Here is a 27,742-nt window from a genome sequence, read left to right as displayed (position 1 = left end):
AATGAAATAAAGTTTAACGGCGAAAGTTTTTAACTTTGCTACCGAGGGAAGGAATTCCGAAATTGAGTGGCAAAGCGAATAATGGAGGGAAGCGGGACATTTCAAAAACAACAGGTGCTGACGTCAGAGCCCTGGAGAGTGATGTCAGGTGACCTCCCACCCAACCACCACCAGCCTTTTGGAGGTTAGCAAGGAAAGATTGCATAGGCGTACATAATACTTTGAGTACCGAGATTCTTTCAAAGACAGGCAAAAGGTGGAACGAATAAACCTTCAAAACAACTGTTATTTCTCCATCTGGATACTGCGCAAACATGGTACTTGCACCCAGCGGGGGCTAATGATCAAAGCTGGTATCGATCCACGGGTACCGAACCCTTTCTATAACTACTTACAAACATTAAAGATTCTATTTACATAAAGAAACGTGGAAAAAATGCATCACGACAGGCACTTGTGATATTTGGAAGGCCCCAGTCCCCAAACCAACCCCCCATTTTCGGAGGGAGGTAAATCTCTACTGGAGTGACATATTAGGTATAATTTGCAAAGTAAATCCACCCAGTTGCCGGCATGCAGCCAACTTGTGGACGTCACCCAGGAACTGATCTTAGTGCGCACTCTCTCCCTGGCGAAAAATATAAATAATCAAGACTTAGTTTTCGTTTGCTTATTCTCTCACTTCGTTGGACCTGGGAATAAAACCGTTCAGACCATCATCCCTTAATTTTGCACCGCCATGTTCCCTACAAGAATCGCGTCGCTGGAACTTTTTTTATTTTTGAAACTCGTTTTTGCTTCTGACGTTTGGTTGTTTGTGAAATTGATAGGTTGCCTTGACGGGCCAAGTTTTGTTTCTCTACAAAGCCTATCTTTTTTTTTAAATAGTCGTTATCACACAACTTTACATATGGCTTGACTACTTATATCAATACCGTTATCTTTCCAATGGTTTCATTTCCTGGTGGTATGTTTATCAAAACATCACCGAATATCCATCACCCAATATTTTGCTATCAATATCATTATCATTATTATTATTATTATTATTATTATCACTACAGTATGCTGAACGGTATTTCGAGTGAGCATATGATGTGCAACATTTATATCTGGGGCGTCTAAGTTTTTTTTAACAGCAGTCTACATGATAACAGATCCTTCATGTGTACGGGCTCCAGTTTCATGACGGCAGTTTCACAACTTTAGCGGAATTAAACATGAACGGCTTACAATAATGTATTAATTACAATCAGCTTCAGTTTCAATAACATTCATCCAAGCCTGCAATCATGACACCTAGCGGCAGTCAGTTGCATCAGACAGCACAGACTCGCTGTCTATTTAGAATATCCAGATTCATACATGAACAGTCGGTGACCTTCAATAAAATGGATTCGGGACTACATATATGAAACTATACTTTATAAAGATGAAGTAAATTCACATCTACAAAAAAGAAATCACCATTAGAATTTTTTTTTTAAAATACTTCTATGTTCTCGCCTTCAAGTACTGCCCCCATGGTACTTGAAATGCTCACAAAAAAACCCCGGGTTCACATAAATAATTGACACAATTCCACAAGATTAATATCTACCATCTTAGTCGAAAAAATGATTTGATGCGCTACTCCAGAGCACAAAAAAATATAACTACATCAGCCTTCAAGTTACAGTATTGCTGTAATTTGCCTTCTCCCATGTTCTTCCCTAAAGAGCCAGGTATATCGTGTGAGCCATGATAAATCCAAATTTTTTCCAATGGAGTCTTATATTACAGATACTTTCCCCGGTGAAGTCAGCACCTGCATCAAGGAGGGTTGTATCATAAGCAGCGAACGCTGGAAAAAATGAAAAATGCTTAAGTTTTGACCCCCACACACAAACAATGTAATGGGTAGTATATTAGTAAACAGTACAGGGTTTTTCTATGTGCTTTTTCTTACCCGTGAGAATATTACGCATGTCCCATGACTCCCCCTCCCTAAGCGTTGTTGATGCGTGGATGCAAGGAAGCGGGCTCAGCTGGGGAACTCCCGCCCAGAGAGATTTGCTGTGCCCCAAATTTATCGGTTGATGGAAACTTTAAAAAAAAAAAAAAAAAACACCATTACGAGAAACGGACGAAGCTTCTGTGCCACGTACAATCGTTAGCGGTGATTTCCCTGACGACCACCGAAGCTGTTTGCTTTTTCGACCTTAAGTACCCGACGTGAATCAGCCACTGAAACTCTACATTAAGTACCCGACGTAAATCAACCACTGAAACTACATTAAGTACCCGACGTAAATCAGCCACTGAAACTCTACATTAAGTACCCGACGTGAATCAGCCACTGAAACTCTACATTAAGTACCCGACGTAAATCAACCAATGAAACTCTACATTAAGTACCCGACGTAAATCAACCACTGAAACTCTACATTAAGTACCCGACGTAAATCAACCACTGAAACTCTACATTAAGTACCCGACGTGAATCAGCCACTGAAACTCTACATTAAGTACCCGACGTAAATCAGCCACTGAAACTCTACATTAAGTACCCGACGTAAATCAGCCACTGAAACTACTTTCGGACATGAACTCTATTGACTAATGAGCATATGTCAGTTCAGATGATTTTAAGAAGTTCCTTTTTTTTTTTTCTTTCTAAGTACGCTGATATATCAATCAGATGTTGACTCTCGAAGGACATATACATTTGCAAAATTCCTCCCATCTCCCCGCCCGCGGGAAGGTATAACATGCCTAACCTGATGGATGAGGCAGTGATCACATCCGTCCACCATGCCGCCCGGGCCCCTCGTTGAGGCCCGCCTCAGAATTTCAGCATTATTTCTTTTTTCTTTTTACACACGAACTACTTACTTACTACTAGGGCCGGCAGGGCCTACCTACCCTCCGCCCGCCACTACCGTTATGCCACCGACCGCCGGTGAGGTGTCATGCCTGCAGGCTCGAATCATTATAACTAACTGAAGCAGAATTAATTACATAATTATAGAGAGTTCGTGTTCAATTTCACGACAATCACACATCATGGAACGGGCCCCGCAACACATATGGACCATGTGTGGCCCACTTATGTGGCCCACTTATAAAAATTGGACGCCCGATCTAGATGTTACTCATCACTTCTCAAGAAATCGCAAAGTGTTCAGCATAACGTAAATAAAATATCAAAATACCGATTTTGAGCGCGTCGAGCGTCGCCGTTAACGGTTCCGTGAGGCATGGGCCAAACTCACAGAGCAGGTTAGGGTTAGGTTAAGTCCGGGTACGAGAACGGCTCCTAGCCTACCCTACAACTGTGATCCATTGTATCATAAAAGTTAATTCTTCCGGCTTTTCAGCCGGTGTGAACCATCTCCCGGGGAAAAAAAATCCGGATTTTCGAAAGAACTGTTGTTTCAGTATCAACAAACTATATTATTTTACGGGCACTCCTATTATGATGTAAATTTCGAAACAACCAATTTACGTTGAGTAAGGCTCTCTGGCGCAGAAAGCGAAAGCTTGTGATAAAGTTTCTTGCTAATTACTTTGATATCGACCTACTTGCAAAATACGTGTTCGCTTCTTTTTCAAACTTTCGAGAAAAAAAAAATTTCAAGACCACGTATGCAAACTCAAAATGTAAATATATCAGATGACATCAATATGTTTCAATCACGTAAACTTGAACAGATGTCGCCCACTCCACCATCAATTTGCCAACTACATTAACAGCACCATATTCCGATGAAGCAGATATAGGGATGTCGACATAAATCAGCGAGGGAACTTCGCTCCTAAACTTCACACGATTCCACCTACTTGCAAACTACAAACCACGCAACCCGCGCGATTCCGAAGTACGAGATATTCCAAGTATATTCATCACCACAAATGATTACGACAGTCAATAAAGCATTCACATACATTTCAATATCAAGCGAGGGACAATCGATTCCCTTCCATTTTCAATATAGAGTAATATGATCCCATAAAGATAAAAACAAAACAAAAACAAAGAGAGTTGGGTCAATTACAACAAGACTTTACGAACCAGATGATTACTTGCGTTGAATATGACTCATTCAGAATGCGCCAATAATCACATACATGAGCCAGGGTTCCAAGGCTAGATATCTTCACCTCCTGGACATGAATGTCAAACCCTGTGGGTGTGCGCGATCCTTACCTCTAACACTAACACGATTATCAAACAAGCAGGTTCGACCCTGACTTCAACCTTTGAAGAATATAATTGGAAAAAAATAATAAGGGAAGCTTAATCTATCCTACCATTCACTGTAAATTATTACTTAACAAACAGTGCGCCCTTCACTTCCTTATGGTAAATGTAACACACAAGGCGATTTTCCACACTTAAAATCAACGTTTTTGTGGGATTCAAAGACGTTCACTACTTAAAAAAGATTTAACACTTCAGGCCCTGCAATTTTCATTTCACGCCACATTCAACAATGTGTGTGATCTACACACACACACACACACACACACACACACACACACACACACACACAATTAAATGTTTAAAAGCAACGCAATATTTACTGCTGTAAAATCCAAACAAGAGGCTTAAAGTCTTCACTTCTTACGATAAGTGAGACTTATCTAAACGCATTCGATCGCTTCCGCTTGTATATTACCGTATATTACCAGTCCGCCGAAATTTACTGTATTCCTACTGAAGCACAGCAGGATATGTGAGTAACGAGGACTGCTGGCTCCATAATATACATATAAAATTACGACAAAACTCCCGCGACATCACAAATGTATACGTAGATTCCTCTCTCTCTCTCTCACCGTTCCTGCGGGCGCAAATACCGCGATGCGTCACCTTCCTAACGAGCGCAGGTCCTGAGGCAGGTCGTATCTCAGGCGGGCGGCAGGCAGCGTCGGAGCCAATAACCACAGTTGGACCTCGAAAGCGAACGTCGCCTTGTTTACCACGTCACTATAAATTAGCAATCAGTAAACACGGCGGTAAAATATGGCCGACGAGTTTTCCTCCCGACTCCGCGCCACCATGCTCGGGGGTCTAACCCCTTAACCCCACCCTCAACCACCCGCCACCACCCAAGCGGTGCAGTGTCTAACATATTTAATGAGGCACAGCGTGGCTTCTAGCTATACCGTAGGAGCAAAAGCTGATTAATTCAACCCTGACTCACTTTTAATTATATTTTACTGTGATGGATTAAAGATACAGTACCAGGGCCGCTGGAGCAAGACTTTCTCGAACCAGACTCCCTGCTTCAAGTCGAGATGGCTTTAACTTGTCACAGACGAGGCTCATGATGCTGTTTCTATCTGGTTTTTAATATGATGTCGTTACCGCAAGGTACCTCATTCTACAAATATAAACCATGCCTCCCCCCCCCTCTCTCTCTCTATTATATATATATATATATATATATATATATATATATATATATATATATATATATACATATATGTGTGTGTGGATATTCCCTCAAAGGCCCAGTCCTCTGTTCTTAACGCTACCTCGCTATCGCGGGAAATGGCGAATAGTATGAAAGAAAAAAAAAAAAAAAAATATATATATATATATATATATATATATATATATATATATATATATATATATATATATATATATCAAATACTCGTACTTACTGAGGTTAGCTGCATCTGGAAACTGTTTTATTTAGGAAACTTTTTATCAGATTTGGTTGTATATTTGGGAGACTTTGACCTCTCGCGCCGCCCGCCACCCTAAATCCTTCACATATTTTAAAGACGCCTTCAGGGAAAAAAAAAAATAAAGCTGAACAACTCTTGATATCAGCAACGGGCCAAAAAAAATGCCTTAATCATGGCCGTACATCTTACTTTCAACCTTTTATCCTTTATTTATGTTTCCTTGTCAAATTATGACAACAATGTGGGTTTAACGTTTTGCAATAACTTTACATCTTTTTTTTTTTTGGTTACTAATGATACATGAAACAGATATATCTGTTTTTCATAAACATCAAATTTGACTTTCGTGAGGTTGAACCTTCTTAATGTGGGGCGTCTGTAAGACATCGTTTACCTTCGACGTGTCACGAATGTAACAAGTCACTCCCTAACGGCGTTACTCTCTCTCGACGGTGACAGTTACAATTCCGGATAATGCATAAAAATCTGGTGATCTTAGGGAGGCAAATTGTCCAGCATTACTCTACCTCTGGATGTGACACCTACTACGTCGTGCTCATACATCAGACAGCAGTCCAGGGTGGTAGGTGCGCGTCAACAACTTTCAATTTTCGATCATATCCCCAGGGCAACGGTTCTGGACCGCTTCATATTCACTCGACTTTAACCGCTTAAGCATGTCGGTACGATCCTCGACAATGAGACACTTCAGGGTCAGGTCAGAGGTCAGGATCGAGCAGTTATACTGAAGGGGATGAAATCTCAAAAAAAAATTCTAACCCATCCTTCCATTGTAACACCCTGAATGGTCGACTGTTTTCCACTGTTTTCCACACGCTGCGGTGTCCGAAAAAAAACGTCCGTTCTATATATTTTCAAAGGCGATACACAGATAAGGTGTATCGTTGGAGCAAGCATATCATGCTCTTAGGGTGAAATCGTCGTACATTTGGTCACTGAGACTAGTCATTCTAACTGTGTGAGCAACAGCAACCCGCCTCAGTGTGCCTCCTGCTATCTTGAGTAAACGACGTTCTTTCTTTACTCTTCCAGGCTGCCTACTTATTTCAGGAATTTCGCTTCTGGGAGTTGAATTTCTTTCCCCTGTGCTTCAAGGTGGTGGCCCCTGCCTTTATCAGGAGAAAGCCCGAATTCTCACTTGGAGGCAAGACAGTGTTGGGACACGTGAGATTTCTAGGCACGCTGGGTGCTCAGAACGCACGATCAGGCGGCTGCATCCTGCAAAACTTCATTAGGGACTCGTCTCATTCTAGAGATCAAGACCCAAAGGAACCAAAACATGGACCTACAATACTACAGGAACCCTGCCAATTCCATACCTCGACGACTACACTTGGCAATCAAATACAAAGGAGAAAGTAATAACATGTATAGGGGCAGCGAACAAGGTTTTCTGAGGACAATGTATACAGACAACGGGTGCTGCCGTACTCCACCCTCCTCCGAACATGGGGTTCGAGGCAAGATATATTCGACAGCAAGCCTAAAAAAAAGAGGGAATTAACGAGTAAACATTGTCACTCCCTCTAAAGTTTTTACTCCCTTATCACCCTTAGTAATATGTACAAAAGGGGACGGTAAATACACTCTATATAAACCGAGTATTCTCGGTATTGTCAGCGTGGGCGGGAACACAACCCTATTAGCAATCACCTCCTGTCGGTGATGTGAGGGTGGCACTAAACATACGGCCAGCAGTACACAACCTTCATCCCTCGATTCTACTGCACATCTGGGCGCTTGAAAATACACTTATTCCCCCTAATAAGGCAACGGCTCTCCTTCAGCCCCGCCTCCTCCTGAACTAGTTGCTATGCGTACATCTTGGGTAATACATACACAACATACTGACCGAACACATAATACATCTTTAATGGCCATTAAACTCGAGGAGAGTCTAAACGTAAATATACCAACTGGTAAGAGGCTAAAGTAACCAAGACTCTGAAAAAAAAATAAATATACCACTGATTAAAGCAATGGAGAATAAAACAATACTTAGCTTTATTAGTACAGCAGCGGCCTCCTGCCCGAATGGCCGCTGTGCCAAAGGGAAGGGGAGGGAAAAGGGGGAAGGCAAGAAGGTACTCACCTCCTCAAACTTGGCGCAGATGAGCTTGAAGGCGGTGAAGATGCTATCAGTGCTGCCGGTAACGGTGACGATCCTCTCCGGGCAGGAGCCATCGCTGATGTTTATCTTCGCACCCGACTGCAAGGAGGAAGACATAAAATGTTTTATAAAAAAACCTCTCATTAAGTATAAACATCTGACGCAATGAACTCGATTCTAATCTTAAAAAAGAAAGTGTTAATAACACAATAAAGAGGGCGCTAGAACACTAATGCCTAATTACACACTATTAATACCACATCGTTCGCACGCGAACCTCAGATAACGCTGGCCGCATTATCCACACCATCGCAAAATTACTTTAATAAATATGAGTAATGTGCAAGCTTAAAGTAACCAAATCGCTTGGGGTCAGTTTTGATAAAAATGATTCGAGACCCCGACCAAAGCACCGAACTTGGCTAGCGAAGTTCACTCAGGTTTATAAAGTTATACACAGAAGTGTCACGAATTCGCAAAAGAACCTCGAGAGAAGTCCTTGCTGGAGTGATAAGAGTCCCGTGTTTTGATGCGCGGACGCCCAGTGTCTTCTTGAAGCTGCAGCACCTCATTATCGGCAAACACAGGGTGCTGTTATGACCACTCACACCGCATTGGCACTTAAGCGTTAAGCCCTCAACATCGAAGTCCCCAGGGCAGTGAAGGAGTCTTAACCTGATACCGAATGCCTTACAACAGTTTAATGATGAGTCAACTTCAGTCTTAACATACGTAGATGATTTGCTTTCCATGTCTGTTTGTTTTACCCCACCCCAACACAACTTTTCAGAGACTGTGGCAAGAGTTCCGTGAACTGGGAGACCTGCCCGGAGTTATCGATTTTAAAGCAGAGGGTGGGAAAGAAATATTCTTGAAGGGGGGAGGGGGGGAGATGGAAACGTGCGCCAAATGGCACAAATTATATACTGAAACCGCGCCTCTGCAAACGTGATGAGAACACGGGGAGCTGACGCGAGAAAAACAGAAAACCAGAACGCTAGCGAGACACACAGGAGGGAGTCCAAACGCCCTGGTAAATGGCGTTCCCGATCAAGAACCCAAATATATATGTATATATATATATATATATATATATATATATATATATATATATATATATATATATATATATATTCACCTACTTTAAAGATGATCTGCCAAATTGTACAACTGCTCAACCTCGGTCGCGACTCCAGGATGGCAACAGGCTCTGCTGGCCCGATGGAGGAGTGGGTTGGATCTGGCTGTTACTCAGCGGGGCCAGGGGCCACCATGACAGGCCACATCTCCCTCAGGCACCGGGAACCACTAAGGACGCTGGCTGGGCAGGTGGGAGGGGAGCGGGAGCAAAGTCATGACGCTGGTGCAGATAATGACCGGTAAAACGGACGAAACAAACACTACCTGCAGGACACGCTGTCCAACAGAGAAATTGGTGAAAGGGACATCAACTTGAAACCTCTTCAGCATGACGGCAGCACGACCATACGGTGTACTGGTCTGGCCCGAGACCTACCAGGTAGTGGCGGCATCATCATCACCAGGGATCGAACCGTCGTGCTTATGGGATAAAACCGCTAAAATGGAAGAGCAACTCGTCAGCCTACTAGACCTTGGACGCGAGGCGCTGCAACCAACCACAGGAGACAACACTCAATGAGCCAACTGGTGGCGAGTGCCAAAGAGCTGTCTGAAGGTGGAAAACATAATACAGTGTCTTAATGATGGGGTCCAGGACGTCTGGGAGTGGCCATGGATTCACGAAGCCGTTGGAGACACTCCAAAACTTTAAAAGTGGTCTGAGTTACAGCAGGATATGTTTGACAGGGAACAGTTTTCGCGTCTCCAAAAGCATCTACAATCTAATCTATGGTGTTACCGGGCTCCGCCTGCTCTATGAGGTTACACTGCGTGTGAAAAGTTACCTTTGACAAGACTGCGTCAATGCAAGCGCAAGTCTCGTGAAAGAATTTCTCACTCCAAAGGAGTCCGCATTTCCCTGCTACTTAAAATAGCGCAGCCTTGGGCAACACGAGCATCTAGGAACAGATATTGGGTAACACCAGGACTCTTAGAAAAGTTGATCCTGGGTTTTATACATACATACATATATATATATATATATATATATATATATATATATATATATATATATATATATATATATATATATATATATATGTTCCTATGAGTCCACGGGGAAAATGAAACACGAAAAGTTCCCAAGTGCACTTTCGTGTAATAATCACATACATCGAAGAGACGAAGCTAGGACGCCATTTGGTAAACATGTTTCATTTTCCCCGTGGACTCATAGGAATATATATATATATATATATATATATATATATATATATATATATATATATATATATATATATATATATATATATATTATCCCTGGGGATAGGGGAGAAAGAATACTTCCCACGTATTCCCTGCGTGTCGTAGAAGGCGACTAAAAGGGGAGGGAGCGGGGGGCTGGAAATCCTCCCCTCTCATATTTTTTTTCTTTTTTTTAATTTTCCAAAAGAAGGAACAGAGAAGGGGGCCAGGTTAGGATATTCCCTCGAAGGCCCAGTCCTCTGTTCTTAACGCTACCTCGCTAATGCGGGAAATGGCGAATAGTTTGAAAAAAAATATATATATATATATATATATATATATATATATATATACTTTTTTTTTACTATTTGCCATCTCCCGCGTTAGCGAGGTAGCGTTAAGAACAGAGGACTGAGCATTTGAGGGAAATCCTCACTTGGCCCCTCTTCTCTGTTCCTTCTTTTGAAAAATCAAAAACAAGAGGGGAGGATTATATATATATATATATATATATATATATATATATATATATATATATATATATATATATATATATATATATAACGTTAATATTAGTGTAGGTCTATACAAATTGGATAGCTTTATCGTTGAAAAAATTTGTTAAAAATTCCCCTTCTCCACATAATCATTTTATATTTTATGATGCGCTCGTTGTCTGTCTCGGACAATCACTTGTTTCACCAAATGGCGTCCTACCTACGTCTCTTCGTTGTATATCAACTGTTGACTGTTACATTTCTTTCTTGTATCTCCCGTGATGATGTGATTATTACACGAAAGTGCACTTGGGAACTTATGGTGCTTCACTTTCCCCCTGAACTCATGGGAATATATATATATATATAATTTTTCTACAGACTTGGTTAGCATCAGGTGTGTCAGTGAACTCCCAGAACTTGTTTTCTGGTGTCGTGTTCTCCCGCCTCGAGGTCCTAACAGCCCAGTTCTGCCACTGTTTGTGAAGGCAAGACAGTGACAACTCCAGATAACATCGACCGTAAGTCATCCTCTACGACGGCTCACAGACACTTTTTCGTAAGGCTGGAACCGAGTAGCATGCAATTCCTCAAATCATTCCACCCTGGCACCTCGCTAGGAGGGAGGGAGGGAGCGATCGTTGCGCGCTACATGCATCAGAACACACTCGCAGCCAGATGACCACACTAGTGCCTCTGTATAGGAGTATACTCTGTGTACGCCTGGAGTAAACCCCATAGACCGGATCAGTACCTCCGTTCGCCTTGCATCCATCCACCACCACAAATGACCCTTCCGTCAGGGAAGGACATTGGGTCCGACCTCAATCTCACCCAAGAACACCACGGCGTGGCAACGTCTGGCGGGGATCCGTTTCGAAATGGTTCATCAGGGACTACTCTAGGGGTCTGTCTGTTCCAGGATGCTTCCAGGTGGGCAAAGGCATTTCAGCGAGGTCGGCCGCGGCGGCAATCTCCAGTACAGGAAATTCATTTCTTCCAAGTCACCCAACTCACGACATCCCCTTAAGGCATTTTAAGAGAGAGAGAGAGAGAGAGAGAGAGAGAGAGAGAGAGCCAACATTTTTCCAGACAGGGGTCCCCGATTTGCCCACCAGGGATAAGGTGTACCGCCTCCGATTTCGTGCAGTCCACTGCGGCTAATATGGCGGGGCAAATACTCTACCCCTTCCTTATGTCCATGATGCCATCTCCCACAGCAGCTTGGCATAGCCACAGCGGAGGAGAAAAACGCGCGCGCATGAAGTGTAAACATGGGAGTATACATGCATACGAAAACTCCATTATCATTTTTGAAGGAAAGATAATCCAGGAAGGACAACAGACTCTCGAGCCTGGAGCAGCCAGGTTCAGCTATCATAAATCTTTTACAAATGCGGTTGGGAAGGTTGGGCCGCTACACTGGACGATGGGCTGGTGTCAAGTTTTTAAGCTCGACTGCCACAGACATTATTGGTGGGAGGTGTTGACAGAGTCGCACTCTGAACTGCAGAATACACTTCCATTTCTTTTTATGATCTGTGACGATGATATACACTCGAGATTCGCTGATCATCCAAGGAGCAGCTCGTCTGAATGTGTGTTTTCCTCAAGTCCGCTGACGCATGACCGATCGAAAATCATGTCTCTCTTCACTGAACTTGTTCACTGCATTTCGTGATCAGCGTTCTAACGATGGTGGGCAGACTGATTTCAAGACAGATTCACACATTAAACAGTTCTTTGATACATAACAGATCCCCGTCCCCCACCGCATTAACGACGAAGCATCAGAAACAAGCGTGGAAATGAGGCCATAGTTAGTTTGTTCCTGAAGCCAACTCGCTAACGCAAGAGGCAACAGCGTTAAAAAGAAAAAAAAAAAATGCATTTCATGAACTGTAACGAACCCCCATAAAAAATATAACTTGTCATAAATAGCCTACTTCCGTCTGCTTTCTTTTCCCTCACCATCAGTGTAGGAGCAATCGTTCAGTTGGTCAGAGGTTTCGTCTCCAAGCCTTCACTAACATTCTTCACTGGTACGTACTTATCTTGTCTTGTTTTGTTTTTTGGCATATCCCATCAATGTACATGGCGCTACATTTTTCAATACTGCACCGCTACAGCTCTGCTTATCACACACACACACACACACAGGCACACACCCATCCATCTAGGCCACCTCCTAAAAGCTAAATATTATAAAATCGTATCCCAAGTCGCCTTAAAACTCACGATTTCATCAGTTACTGGCGAAACGTCAACCAGATACATGGCTTACACTCCAACTTCGTGAGCAGACCAGGGAGTTCGCGCCACTCCCTAAACTCATGTAAAATGAGACTGAAGAGACTCATGGAGGTCATGACGAGCATAAACGAACAATGACATTATGGTTAATTCTAAACACAACATGCTGGAGGCTCCCCCCCAGCCACAGGTGATAGGAGCAGCCTCTCACCCAGGGAGTGGTGAATGCTGCATCCTCGCCCTCATAAGGGCACAAGAGGTCTGGCCAACATCCATACGATGGTCTCCATGATAAAGTACTGACACAAACACACACACACACACACACACACACGTGCATAAGGAAGGTCTGCAGTCCACCAGCAACTAAGACAAGTCAGCCATCCCCGCCTGTTTTCCCAAGACCAAGATATCCACCTCCCCTTCCTGTTGAAAGCAATCTGCAGTGAATAATCACACTGGGTAATGGCATACGAAGTGAAAAACGTATTGAAGACGCTCCCGCGGTAATACACTATAAAGATTAATGCCTATATCATCACTGTGAGGAAGCGGAGGAGGTAAAACGAATTGCACGGGAGAGACGCAAGGTGGGACAGAGGAAGAAGTACAGGCAGGGTGGAGACGAGCAACTAGAGAAAGAATGGGAGGAAGATACAGGCAGAAAAGAGTAAATGATGGGGAAGGGAATGGAAGAATGTTAAAGAAATGGAGAAAGAGGAAGATGATATGAATGGAAAAGATAAATGGATGGAACAGGAACTAAGATGAGGGGTGAGATGGAGGAGGAATGGGGAAGGCCAAGAGAGCCTGGGAAGAGGAAAAGAAATGTAATCTTCGAGTTCAAAGACGACATTTTAACTGTCGATCGTTGTTGGGAAGCTCGCCTTTATACGGTCACGGAAAATAACCAAGTGACCTTCCACATTCAACTCTACCAATTAAGAGCCATTAACCAACCCAGCCCAACTGGGCCTCAGTATATTACACACGTTCACTGACGTCTTATGCAATTCTGCGCCGGTGACGAGTTGGACCACGTCCAGATTCATTACGCCATCACAAAAAAAAAAAAAAAACACCTAAACCTCAGCATCGGATACGAATGTTCGATCGTACGCCGGACACTGGAACCTCCTCCGTACGGAAAGCAGATATGACTGGCTGGACCTTTGCAGTATGGAGGAAGTGTACCGAAGGAGTAGACAAGTGCTCTTCCAGTGTACCTACAAAACCATATACACGGCCACTGTGCAACCATCTTACATCCCTCAGAGCCCCATGTCGCAGTCTTCAGGAGCCCTTCTACCATTACAGCCTTGGGCTGAGTGAGCTGCCCATTCACCGCTTGTACGAAAGGTTCCTCAACTCTCACGTCACCTTTATCACCACGGGCTCCCGTCGACACGCATACCCGTCCATCAACCACCACCACCCACACCTCCCATCAACGAGAGACGGCCATTACACACACACGCACTTCCCCAACACACACAGTAAAACATCAATAAACAATGGAAGACTCGCGTAAACTTCCCGCTCCCGCACGGGACCTTTTGGACGCAGTTTCATCAGCTTAATCCATTCGTGTTAATAATAAACATTGGTAACCCACACTCGAACGACGTGTGATGCTCTGGGTATCAAGACTTCTCATGCTTCTCATGGTCTGAACTGTTCTTAATGTCTAATATGCCATCTCAAGGGGGGTTCGGTAGTGTCGTTCTTGCGCCCACCAGGGTTGAGGTTACAGGTGACGACGAACGCAAGTCTCTGACGCGTCTTTCCTGTTAACGCTCAGACTTTCACGTTCGGTCACCTGTTTTGCTTATTCTTTCCGTTAAGGCGATAAAAATTTCGCCCCAGCTGGGAGTGGATATCATCGTTTATCTACTATAGGAGAAACAGGATGCGACTATTATTTTCTTTTCTTTTAACTGCGTCCTACGTCAGCTAATTGTGCCCTTGGGACCAGAGCTTTCAGTCAGGAGGCAGCAGCACCTTCGTAATGTGAACTGTTACTCTTCCGCAACTGTCTGTTTGGGTAATGACGATCCAGCCTTCGAATTCGCATGATAATTCACATGCTTTCACATGCATCCCAGTTGCACCTACAAATCTTTGAGCTTTCACACGTACCCCAGCCAACCTTGATCTTAAACATGTTTATGATTAGTTAACTTGTTCCTATCAACGACATCCAACGGGGAAAACATCCCCCTGTAAGCACAGGTCATCTCGGGAGAAAGAAAAGAAGGAAAAAAAGTAGAAATGAATTGGGACTCCGCAAGTGTTTGTAGGCCTGACTGTTAAAGGCTGCATGGAGAGAGAAAGGCGAAAGATGAAGTAAATTCCACATCTTAGCTGTTCGAGCGAAGAACGTGGTGTCATTAACGCCTATCCTCGAATGGGAGGTCACCAAACAGAAACTGTGGGAAGCAGCCATCTACAGATGTTTCCTCACTGGATAATTCCTGATCAACAACAACAATCTACATCATGGGTTTTCCACATCAGGGCCACAGCGGTGTTGCCAACTGTAACAAACACACATTTGCGCCTATGTCACCTGGATCAACATTCGTCTGACCAAATTTCCAAAGCCTCGCATACTGTTTTCCCAACTCCACTTAATTTCCTCGCATCCCCTAAGCCCTAGACCTCATCTCCAACTGCTGTTAGTTATGTCCTCTGTACGAGGAACCTCCATGTAAGTCACAAGGCATGGCTGGCTACACTCCTCCAGCCAGGATGATAACAGGCGATGAATCCAGCTGCTCCACCCCCAACGCCTTTCATCCACCCCTACCACACCAGCCACAACGCCCGTCACCCACGCCGATCGCACCACTTTCCCCAACCTATACACCCTTCAGCCACTCCCATCATCTGGTGCACATCACCAACCTCAAACTCTAACCCTTTCACCCACTCCAACAAAGACAAGTTTTGTCTATATAAAGGTTTAGACAAAATACCTAAAACAATTATTGACCTCCTCTGTTCACAACTTGGAACAAATCAGACATCCTTGTACTTGATCTCTATGTAAATTATATTTTCCGTCTCTTTAAACATTCGGGGCCCAAGAGACCTTGCCAGCCACTATTGGAAACAGGATGGGATGTACAACAAGGAAGTTTAAAAAGACTGTCACTGGACAAGTGTTTACAAAGTGTACCACAACTGCTAGGCTGTGGGGGATATATGAAGGCACAAGGGCAGCGGCTTCCAACAGCTTGGTCGAGCAAACGACCCAATCCAACAGCCCGGGCTGTAATGGGCTCAAGACCCTCCGAAGATTTCAATAGGTATTTATACTCCATACGCTATCGCAATACATCGTCATCCTACTGTCAGCCCTTCCTATTAAGCTCTTGAAACCCTCCCTCTTAGTACCCAATTCCCTATTCCCACCCGTCCCCGCCCCAAAAAAAACCTCTACACGTCAATTAAAACACTTCAAGGAGGTTCAGAGGACTAATTTGAGATTTCTTTTTTCGACGCTGCTTAAAAGGGTTGAGAGACTCCTTCCCCTCACTGATGCCTCACTGTATAGTGTACCCCACATCACGGGAGACTTATACCTGCAGGTTGGGATTCATACATCCCTCTTTACACTGCCTTTTAAAAAAAAACTGGTTTGGGAGGCCCTTCCATCACTTCGAGTTGGTATGCGTTTCGGCACTATAGCTGTTGTTCTGACCCCATTGGTTCATCCCATGTAAAACCATAGTCACCCTCCTGGAAAGGATGACACGAAGTTGTGAGTCACTTCTGTCGTACTGCTGAAGCAGATGAGCGAGACAGGTAACTTCCCGCCCAGGAAGGACGTCTTGCCCCAGGGTATGGAGACCGCTTGCTCTAATGACACGAGAGAGTCATTTTGGCCAACCGAGACTCTCTGACTCTCTCTCTCTCTCTCTCTCTCTCTCTCTCTCTCTCTCTCTCTCTCAATTATGAAGTGTAATTCCAGTGCTTCGGGCCGGATGTATTACGCATATATACGGGATGATTTACACACATTTATTTCGAGTGTGTAAACCTCAAGATTCCTCCTTCGTGACTGAGGACTGGTATTTTGAGATGGTCATGAAACCTCCTGAGGATGTTGCTGATCTCCCACGCTGACGAGATGAGATAGAGATAGATAGATAGATAGATAGATAGAGAGAGAGAGAGAGAGAGAGAGAGAGAGAGAGAGAGAGAGAGAGAGAGAGAGAGAGAGAGAGAAGAGAGTCTAAGGAACAACAACCACAAGGCTTCCTTTTGCTAAACCAAAGAACACGACGACCCATCTCACTAAACACCCAACAACAGCCTTCTACACCCACCTAATGTCCTCCAAACACCAACACAACCGCTCTCACCAACACGAAAGTAATACCCAATCTCCATCAACACCACCACACTTACCCACCTCCACCAACACTCCCCAACGCGTCACCACCAATACAGCACTAGGAGGGAATAACTGGAGGTCTCCATAACCACCAACAACACAACAATGCTCCCGCGGAGCTGGCCTGGTCTCCCTCATCAGCTGCTGCAGGCTTCAACCCCAGGTTTACCCTCAATTGCAATGTTGCTGTGGACTGCTGGTCGCCAGGGGGAGAGTGAGAAGGTATGAGGCGCGAACCAGCACGGTAATGGTCAACCCCAGCCACCCTCACTACCAACACCCCCAGCTACCATCACAACCCATCTCCCCTCACAACCGAAACCCAAAGCCACCATCACAACCCGTCTAACCTCACAACCGAAACCCAAAGCCACCATCACAACCCGTCTCCCATCAACCTACACCCCCAGCCACCATCACAACCCGTCTCCCCTCACATCCTACAACCCCACCGCACTGATGACCCCCCACAACCTTAATATACTCGCCGCCCTCACGACGCGCAGCCTCACACCCACCTCCCTCACAGCCCACCACCTAACACAAACCACCACCACTCGTAACACACATCCCCCCCCACACCACCACAACCTCCTACACTGACGACAACACACGGCGGTGCAGCAACCTCCCAGGGGTAATCAGATGGAAATTAAGTAGCGAAATATGCACAGCTTGGGAGGAGAGAATTACGACTCGACTGATTAGCGATGATAGCCGAGGAGCGGGTCCGGGACACTTAGCGGCACGCCCCCTCCAGGCCAGCGGAGCCGGCCGACTTGGGTTGCCCGGACGTCATCTCCAATAACCAAGGGCAGCAGATGCTGGCTACTGGCAGGGTCAAGTTCGTTCGTCGGGGGGAGAGGAGGGGAGGGCAGAGGAGAAGGGGAGGGGAGGGTGAGCTGGTCAGCGTCGTGCTTGTGTGTGTGTGTGTGGGGGGGGGGGGAGGGTGGTAAATACTGTGGGTGATGGGGTTCAGAGGTGGGTTCATGGACAATGGACAGTGGGTAAGAGGAGGAGGAGGAGGAAACGAGGGATGGGGATAGGTAAGGGCAAGGGGGACTTCTGGTATTGGGGGGGACCAATGGAGACATTCAAGGGTGAGTACTTGAGTCTGGGGACAACTGGGAAAGTATCGGTACAGACAGGCTCCCGTGGCAGGGGACGGGCTGCTCCCTAAAATGAATGGTGGCAGAAGCTATGGGCATGGCAAATCTGCTCCCCACCCCCTGGTGGATGGTGGCAGAACCTGTGAGCACGGTAGGTCTCGGCCCCCCGGGGTTGATGGTGGCAGAAGGTGTGAGCAAAGTAGATCGCCCCCTTCCCCCCCAGGTGGATGGTGGCAGGTGTGGGCAAAGTAGACTCCCCCTTGGGTGGATGGTGGTAGAATGTGTGGGCAAGGTAGGGCTGGGCCCCGCGGGTGGATGGTGGCAGAAAGTGTGGGCAAGGTAGGGCTGGGCCCCGCGGGTGGATGGTGGCAGAAGGTGTGGGCAAGGTAGGGCTGGGCCCCGCGGGTGGATGGTGGCAGAAGGTGTGGGCAAGGTAGGGCTGGGCCCCGCGGGTGGATGGTGGCAGAAGGTGTGGGCAAGGTAGGGCTGGGCCCTCGCGGGTGGATGGTGGCAGAAGGTGTGGGCAAGGTAGGGCTGGGCCCCCGCGGGTGGATGGTGGCAGAAGGTGTGGGCAAGGTAGGGCTGGGCCCTCGCGGGTGGATGGTGGCAGAAGGTGTGGGCAAGGTAGGGCTGGGCCCCCGCGGGTGGATGGTGGCAGAAGCGGTGGCCGGGCGGAGGGGCGCTGCTGGTGGACAGAAGGCGGCGGAGGGGACCGCGGCGAGGGGCTGGTCCACCAAAGTTCCCGTTGGCCAGAACCCGGAGTTACGAGCTGAGTCTGTGTGTGTGTGTGTGTGTGTGTGTGTGTGTGTTGGGGGACGGGGAACGAGAGAGGGGGGAACACAACAAAAAATGGGAAATCTGGTGGTTCAGGTACATTGGTCGCGTCCACTAGTGAGGAGGGGGAGCCACCGGGATGGACGAGCTTTTGTGGTCCAGGATCATCTCACACATTACCCACACCAAGAACAACCCAGTCGGAACCCCCGGTTTCCATCAGGTCTCCCCTATCACCCCAGGTCACACTCAATATACTACTCTACAATATATACCTTCGATAAGAAAACATGTAAAGGAATACCTCATTGCCACATGTAATGTAAACCAGCGCTTCGAGAAACGGTTCGTAATTATCTCGTTTCATACCGTCTCATTTGATTGCCCCCCCCCCCTCCCCAATATACACAAGTTTCTCATTAACTGTGAAAATTACTTCCTCGCATTTTAACAACGATAAATTAATAATCAACTCGGTTGTATGTTTATATTTATATATATATATATATATATATATATATATATATATATATATATATATATATATATATATATAAATATATATATATATATATATATATATATATATATATATATATATATATATATATATATATATATATATATATATTGGCCTCCAATTCCAGGTCTGTTATAAACCAATTCTTCACGCGACGATCCACGAACTGTAGACTAAACCCCTCAGCATCATTTGGTATTTAAACATCGTCGAATGGCTGTAAACATCATTAAATGGATCCCTCCTACTTTTTCCCTCGTTTAAAGGTTTATATTTTTCCCCCTACAGTTATACAAAAGAGCTTTACAAAGGAAATACTCCTCATTAATTGTAACTTTAATAAGATTTAACATTCTCCCATTAAACTTGAAGTTCACATTATTCCTGTTACGTCGTGGTAGGTTTATTTTTTCAGTCGTTTGCCGTTTTTAAAAAAAGTCAATCTTTCACATTTTCTCACTGAAACCTTCCCGCAAGGCTGGTAGCTTCAACAATTATAAAATAGCCCCAAGGTTGTGTTCCCCCCATTATCAGATGACAGAGAGAATAAATCAAACCTTTCCCTTATCATTACCATTATATCCCTTATAGTTTTTAAAGTCAATTTTTCGAGAAAAAAAAAAACATATCTAATATAAAGGCAATTATTGGTTTGGCAGAAAAATTATAGACACCAAAAAGTGTATTTTCGAAAAAAAAAAACCCCACATATACCTAACATAAAGGCAATTATTTGGTTTGGCAGAAAAAAAAATATAGACTCCATTCCTTAATAAACCAGATAACAGCAGGTCATGCGTACCTTCACTACCCCCCCCTGGCAGTGATATACATCAGGGAATGAGAACCAGTGATGCAGAAAGAACACAATGCTCAAGCAGTGAAACAGTGCAGACACCCCCTGCGGTGCGCCCGTCCGCTTTACAGTGTGACCAGCGACCTTTTTGTGCAGCAATTGACTCGCTGGCGTCACACTTCTCCCGCTTTGTACCGGGTAACTTGGCCGGCCAAGTGAATCGTTAGGAAACTGCAGAAATAAAGCTTAACTGCTAACGCAGGAGAGAGAGAGAGAGAGAGAGAGAGAGAGAGAGAGAGAGAGAGAGAGAGAGAGAGAGAGAGAGAGAGAGAGAGAGACTCTCGGTGCTTCGGGTCACACATGAAAATAAACCTGCGCGTTATCTGGGCTCACTGCCCACTACGCTAACTGCTGCTCCCGCCCCGGCCGACCGTGGCGGGACCTCTACTGTCCTAACCCCACTTTATAACCTGATCCTGATCTACTCTAACCACAACTTCCATTGTGGTGGTACCACAGCTATCCTAACCCACTAGATAACCAGACCTATCCTGACCCACTAGATAACCAGACCTATCCTGACCCACTAGATAACCAGACCTATCCTGACCCACTAGATAACCAGGTCTATCCTGACCCACTAGATAACCAGACCTATCCTGACCCACTAGATAACCAGACCTCTTTAACCCACTACGTAACCTGTTTTACCTGATCCACTAAATAACATGAACTGTCCTAACCCACTAAGATAACCAGACCTATCCTACTAGGTAACCAGACCTATCCTAACCACTGTATAACCTGACCACTGTATGAACTATCCTACCCACGGTATAACCTGACTTATCCAAACCACTATTTAACTTAACCTCACCACTGTATAACCCGACCTATTGTAACCACAATATATATCCTGACCAATCCCAACCACTATAAACCATCCTAATTACAATATAACCTGATCTATTCTAACCACTGCATAACATGACCTATCCTAACCACAGTATAACCTGATCCAACCTAACCACAGTATAACCAGACCTATCCTAGCCACAGTACAACCCAACCTAACCTAACCTAACCCAACCTAACCACAGCATAACCTGACCCAACCCAGCCACGGCATAACCTGACCTATCCTAACCACAACATAACCTAACATAACCACAGCATAAGCTAGCCTAACGTATCCTAACCGCAGTATAACCTGACCCAACCTAACCACCGTATAACCTAACGTATCCTAACCACAGCATAACCTGACCTGTCATAACCACAGATTAACCTAAACTGTCCTAACTACAGCATAAGCTAACCTAACGTATCCTAACCACAGTATAACCTGACGCAACCTAACCACAGTATAACCTGACGCAACCACAGTATAACCTAACCTAACCACACCACAGTATAACCTAACCACACCACAGTATAACATAACCTAACCACACCACAGTATAACCTAACCTAACCTAACCTAACCTAACCACACCACAGTATAACCTAACCACACCACAGTATAACCTAACCTAACCACACCACAGTATAACCTAACCACACCACAGTATAACCTTAACTATGCAGCAGGGGACGGCAGAGCACTCACCTCTTCTCTGAACCGCTTCACGATCTCGCCCTTCTTGCCAATAATGCTGCCGACTTCCTGCAAAAGATGAAAAAAAGATCGTCTCAGTATCCACCTCTGTACAAACACACAGTCTATCAAATCTTATATATATAAAAAAAAAAAAAAATGATCCTTTGAGATTTGGACGAAAACTTGATAATGGTGATGAATATGGAGGGGGAGGAGAGAGGAGTGAGAGGGGAAAATTCCACACGCAACATCCCGATGCGATTGTCACGCATGACGTCACACGTGGTCGACAAGATTCACACTTCGTTTCGGGTTCTGTTTCCGAGATCTTCTCAACTTCCAAAAGGTCATTTACTTTAACATTTTCCCCCCCATTCCCTCCCTCCATACCTTGCCATTCTACCCGTGTATCGTCTGGCCACCTGCCTGGTGTGTGTGTGTGTTGTGTGTGTGTGTGTAATTCCTGTTGTCCTACTGGTCTTCTCATAACCCCTTTACCTCTGAGCGGGGACCACAGGGAGGCAGTTCAACAACCACCGTGCCCCTTAACCACGTCACATTGTCCTGGTCATCACTCACAAAACTCGGCATCAGACTTGGCTCCCGAGGAGCAATGTTGTCTGATGGCGGGGTGCGACGGGATGGATTCCAGTCACTGTGTCGCCCCGAAGACGGTAGGAGGACCATAGAGCGAAGGGATGGTGTGTACTGCGTCGCCTCGACACCCCAACCTGGGAGAACCATAGAGCGAAGGGATGGTGTGTACTGCGTCGCCTCGACATCCAACCTGGGAGAACCATAGAGCGAAGGGATGGTGTGTACTGCGTCGCCTCGACACCCCAACCTGGGAGAACCCACGGCCAACTGGCGCGCCTTAAGCAAGGCTTAAGTGGCGAGCCCCTACAGGCTGGCCACGTCGTCAGGAACGGGTGTTGAGGACCGCCGCCGCTTCCCCCCACACCACTAGCCTCCTCCTCCTCCTCCTTCCCTCGCTGACACGCCCTCCAGCACGCACCACCTCCCCCCGTCTCCACCAAGCCTCTTTAGTCCTCCCACGCCCCAGGTGCACCGTCCTCCTCACCACCCCCCAGTCACTTGACCCTCTCTACCACCCTGCACATCACAGCGACGTCAACCACACGACTCCTCCGGCAACCCTCGGTCATTAACGGTACGACCTGCCCGCCTCAGATGGATGAGAGGAATAAAGACACATTTTTCTTCATCTAATCCACCAAGTTAACCATTCTGGCGGTAACATACGTACAAGCATGTCGGAGCGAGGTAAGTTTCCCTCCCACATGGGGATCACAACAGTGAAATACGATTAGCTCCCCCCCACCCCATTAAAGATCAAGAACCACCCCCCCCCCAACCTCAGAAATAACATTTGCTTCCCCCCACGCCTCCCTCTGGAAGAGACTGGGATCCGCACAGTGGAATAGAATTTGCTGCTCCCGGGGGCGACGAAATGATTCCAGTGGAGAGGAAACGAAGACGAAAAACAGTGGCAGGCATGACGGCTACTTGCGGGCGAAGATGCGTTGGCGACCAGGGGCAGGGGCTCTTCTCCCGCTTGCCCTACACCACACACCAGCCCTCACGCTGTTACTGCCATTAAAAGGGACACTCTCTCTCTTTGCCCCCCCCCCCCCTCTCTCTCTCTCTCTCTCTCTCTCCCTCGGGAGCCAAATCCCATTTGACTTCATCTCCCTCAAGAGAGCCGCCAGGGTAGATTTTTCTTCAATTTCCCCCTCCTCGCCACCAGGCTAAGAGGAGGTGCGCGCGCAAGGTGTGTCGGCCAACCATGATTGTGACAAATGGGTCCAGACACACGACGACCTGCGCCATGACCCCCCCACCCACAGTAGATGGTCTGGCCACGCGCCGGGTCACGGCCGCCTCGTCAGGAGCACCGGGCCTGACGCTACACACTCTGGAGTGGGTGGGTAATGGGGTAGTTTTGTGTGATATCATCAGGTCTTGGAGATCATTAGTGTGAGGGGGCAGCGAGCTGGGGAAACATCACATTCTATACAGTAATGGGGATGATTGGCGGTCCTGGGGAAGGGGTAATGCTGTGTGGGCAGATACCAAGCTAAAGAGGTAGGTAGTTCACGAACAACAAGTTTCTGGTGTGGAGGACAGACAGATCCCAGACAGAGCTATGACAGTCCTGGATGTGGGGTTTAGTGAGGACAATGTCCTGAGAGAGAGAGAGAGAGAGAGAGAGAGAGAGAGAGAGAGAGAGAGAGAGAGAGAGAGAGAGAGAGAGAGAGAGAGAGTCTGAGCCAGCCAGCCCGGGTGGTAGAAGCGTAGATGGGAGAGCGTGAGGGGAACGCATAACAAGGAGACCTGATGGCCCATGACGAGTCTGTGTCTGCACATCATCGTCTAAACAAGGAGGCAGGAACAGGATAAGCACAGCAGGAGGACAGCTCCGGATGGGAGGACCAGTTAACTAAAGAAGGAGCTAATGGTCTGTGTGTGGTGGCCAACGCCTCGGCGTCACCAACTACCATCCTCACTTACCAATCGCCTCCCCAATCTCTGGACGACCGACGGTACAGATTCGTTTCTAATCCTATGAATGATAGAGTTAACCTCCCATCTTAAAAATGTATCCACTGATATGTCTCTATTGCTATGGAAGCCAAAGAACGATACAGTGTAGGAAATTACTCGCCTGATGAAGACACTCCTCTCACAATGAATGTTTAAAGACTATCAAAAACATTATATAATTATATTTGTTATGCACAAAAAAAGTTATTTGGCAAGTCAAACATAATCAAGAGGCCAATTCCTTTCTCAACGAGGGTATATCTTTAAAAGGTTCCAAGTCGCCTGCAAAATTTATTATTTACCTTATTTATTCAAACTGCACCTCATAAATAAACTGGCATAGACACAAATTCATGGCGCGCGCGCGCGCGCGTGTGTGTGTGTGTGTGTGTGTGTGTGTGTGTGTGTGTGTGTGTGTGTCACTACACATGTAATTTGAACAGTCAACAGGAAGATGGACATTCGATTATTTGTAATCTAAAACACTTGTTTCCCCAAGAATCCACCGTGAACGCATTCCAATCCCCTGCTAATGATTCCACACGCCTCTAAACCTTTGCCAGACGATATCGAACACTCCAAAGCACACATCCACAATGCTGGATCCTCTACTTTGCATGGGCCACGCACCCTGCGAGAGGGTAAGTGGCCTTTGGACGTTGCTGAACACCTGGAGAAAGTGCTAACATATTTTCTTTTCGTATGATGGATGTAAAAGCTTGACGATGACGGCCTTAATGACCCTGGCAGTTAATGGAGTGGTCTAATTGGACGTCGTATTCTCACGATGTCTCCCTTCGAAGTGGAATAATCTGCTTGTTGCCACCTGGCGGCGCTCGTGAACTTTGTGGCTAATCATCCCAGGGTCTGCTATCTCTACATGTCGGCATTATTTCTATATTAATCATTCACAGGCTATAAGCCACACACACACACACACACACACACACACACACACACACACACATCCGGGTCTTCGCCGTCTCCCTGGGAACATGACTGTACGATCCGTGAGCATGACGGTACGACCCGGGAACATGACTTGGTTAAACATATCAGCACCGTCAACGTGCAGTGATGGGGTAGGTAGGGGTAATAGCAAGAGGCAAGAGAGTGCGCAGCGGCAAAAGATAATGAGGGGGGTAAGGTCAACTGGCAAGTGAAGAGAGGGAGGTAACAGCATGAAGCAGTAAAGGGGTAAGAGCAATAGTCAGTGTAGAGTTGGAGGGAGGGAGGGTGGTGTGTGTACGAGCATGAAATAGAGGAGGTAGGAGAGAGAGAGAGAGGCATATGAGGCGGGGTAACAGCAAGACGCAGAAGGGTACATGAAGAGGCACGCGAGATGGTAAAAGCATGTGTAATGAGGTGGGGGGGGGGGGGGGGGTTACAACAGGAGGCAAGTTTGGAGGTACCATCATGAGGCAATGAGGGGGTTTATAGCTGGAGGCCAGTGAGGAGGAGGAGTTGGGGTAACAAGAGGAGGTAACAGCGGTGAGAGGGTAAGAGCAAAGGGTAGGGGGTGGGGGGGAAAGAAGGTCAAGAAGGGGTAATGCTCAGGGGGTACGGTGTGAAGACACTCACAAGAATGGCTTATGTAAGGTACGGTGCTTCTGGCTACACACATGCATAATGGGGTAACTAAGGGAGGTAACGCAGTATACTGTTGGGGGGGGGAGGGGAGGTAGTAACGCAGTACCAAGTTAGCTACGAGGTAACGCAGAGCCAAGCTAAGGAGAGGGGTAATGGGAGCACATTAACGGGGGTATATCTGATGATGGCGTACCGATAGCGGAGGGGTAAGTCCAAGGTTAGGATGTGAGCAGGGGCACTAGCAGTGAAGACACACACACACACACACACACACACACACATCCGCCCTGCTAAACCATCAACACTTGTGTTACCATGACACAGATACCAACGGTAATAAAATTTAATCGAAAAGTAATTAAGGTTTTGTGGGCCTGATGAAAAATGATGAAAGTATCTCATTACACAGACATTATTACCAACCTTAACACACACACACACACACACACACACGCGGTACAAACGTAATTCAGAGATAGCCAATTGACACAGAAAGTACACATAATGAGGGAGGGCCCCATGTGTATACAACTCCCTCCCTGTACAATACGAATAGCTAATTACACACACTTGCACACACAGGTATTTACATGCAAATCATTGAACACACACACACACACACACACACACACACACACACACACACACGCGCGCGCGCGCGCGCATGCACGTGCGTGCGACCTTCTGTCAAATCACAAAAACCAGGCCCGGATCAAACCAGTTCCCCTTAACCGTTCCTTCATCGCCTGGCTACTACTGGCTCGGTCCTTACCGCCAGCTGGTGTCCAAACCAGTTTACTGGAGACCTGGGCCTGCCTCTCCTCCGCTATCATCACACAGGATACGCTCCTCCGCTCCTGGGGTACGACACTGTGTGGCAGTGACGTGAGTGAGCACCGTCGGCACCCAGCTACAATGTTCGTGGTTAGTGTGTGAGGAGGTCCGGGCCAAATGCAGATCGCTACCCCAACCAATTGTCTTCTCCTTTCCCAAACCCTTCCATCCATTTCATGGCCTTTCCCAGGGGGGGTATACCTTCCTTCGCTCCATCCATGACTATCATTCCTTCAGCTCCAACTTCCTTTCACAGGCCCTTCACCAAACTTAAATGGAACGAAATTACACACATTTCAACATCAATATATATATATATATATATATATATATATATATATATATATATATATATATATATATATATATATATATATATAATCATATTTCTTTCAGATTTGACACTTCTCAACGGAACTTCCTCATGTATTATACAAAATTACTTCTTCCTCACTCACACCTTTCCCATGGAATTTCCAGGCCAGTATACCTTCACGGATTAGTTTTCTGCCAGATGTTGAGCCGGAGGGAGAGGTGGGTAAGTGGTGACTGGACCTTTATGCTATACTATGCTGTCTCTATCGTAAAGAAGATCAGGAATTCCCGCAGATAAACAGGTGGGACACATTGAGACCACTGTACTGCGTCCTCTCCCCCATCCCGA

The 27,742-nt window shown here is 46.0% G+C and overlaps 1 protein-coding gene across 11 annotated transcripts in view; it reads right to left on the bottom strand.

The window, feature by feature from the left end:
* Positions 1–27,742, bottom strand: part of mub (poly(rC)-binding protein mub) — a 400,625-nt gene that overhangs the window by 67,677 nt on the left and 305,206 nt on the right. For all 11 annotated transcript variants that reach the window (XR_011712083.1, XM_071657048.1, XM_071657042.1 and 8 more), the window contains 2 exons: positions 22,099–22,155; positions 7,796–7,912 (listed from right to left, as the gene is read on the bottom strand). Coding sequence is in view for 9 of the 11 variants with exons in the window: in XM_071657048.1 (XP_071513149.1) it covers positions 7,796–7,912; positions 22,099–22,155 (174 nt within the window). In the remaining 2 variants the exon portion in view is untranslated. The remainder of the gene's footprint in view (positions 1–7,795; positions 7,913–22,098; positions 22,156–27,742) is intronic.

The sequence above is a fragment of the Panulirus ornatus genome, chromosome 64, assembly GCF_036320965.1.
Source record: "Panulirus ornatus isolate Po-2019 chromosome 64, ASM3632096v1, whole genome shotgun sequence".
NCBI classification, from domain to species: domain Eukaryota; kingdom Metazoa; phylum Arthropoda; class Malacostraca; order Decapoda; family Palinuridae; genus Panulirus; species Panulirus ornatus.
The sequence above is the reverse complement of the archived record's forward strand: the minus strand, read 5'-3'. Positions and strand labels throughout refer to the sequence as shown.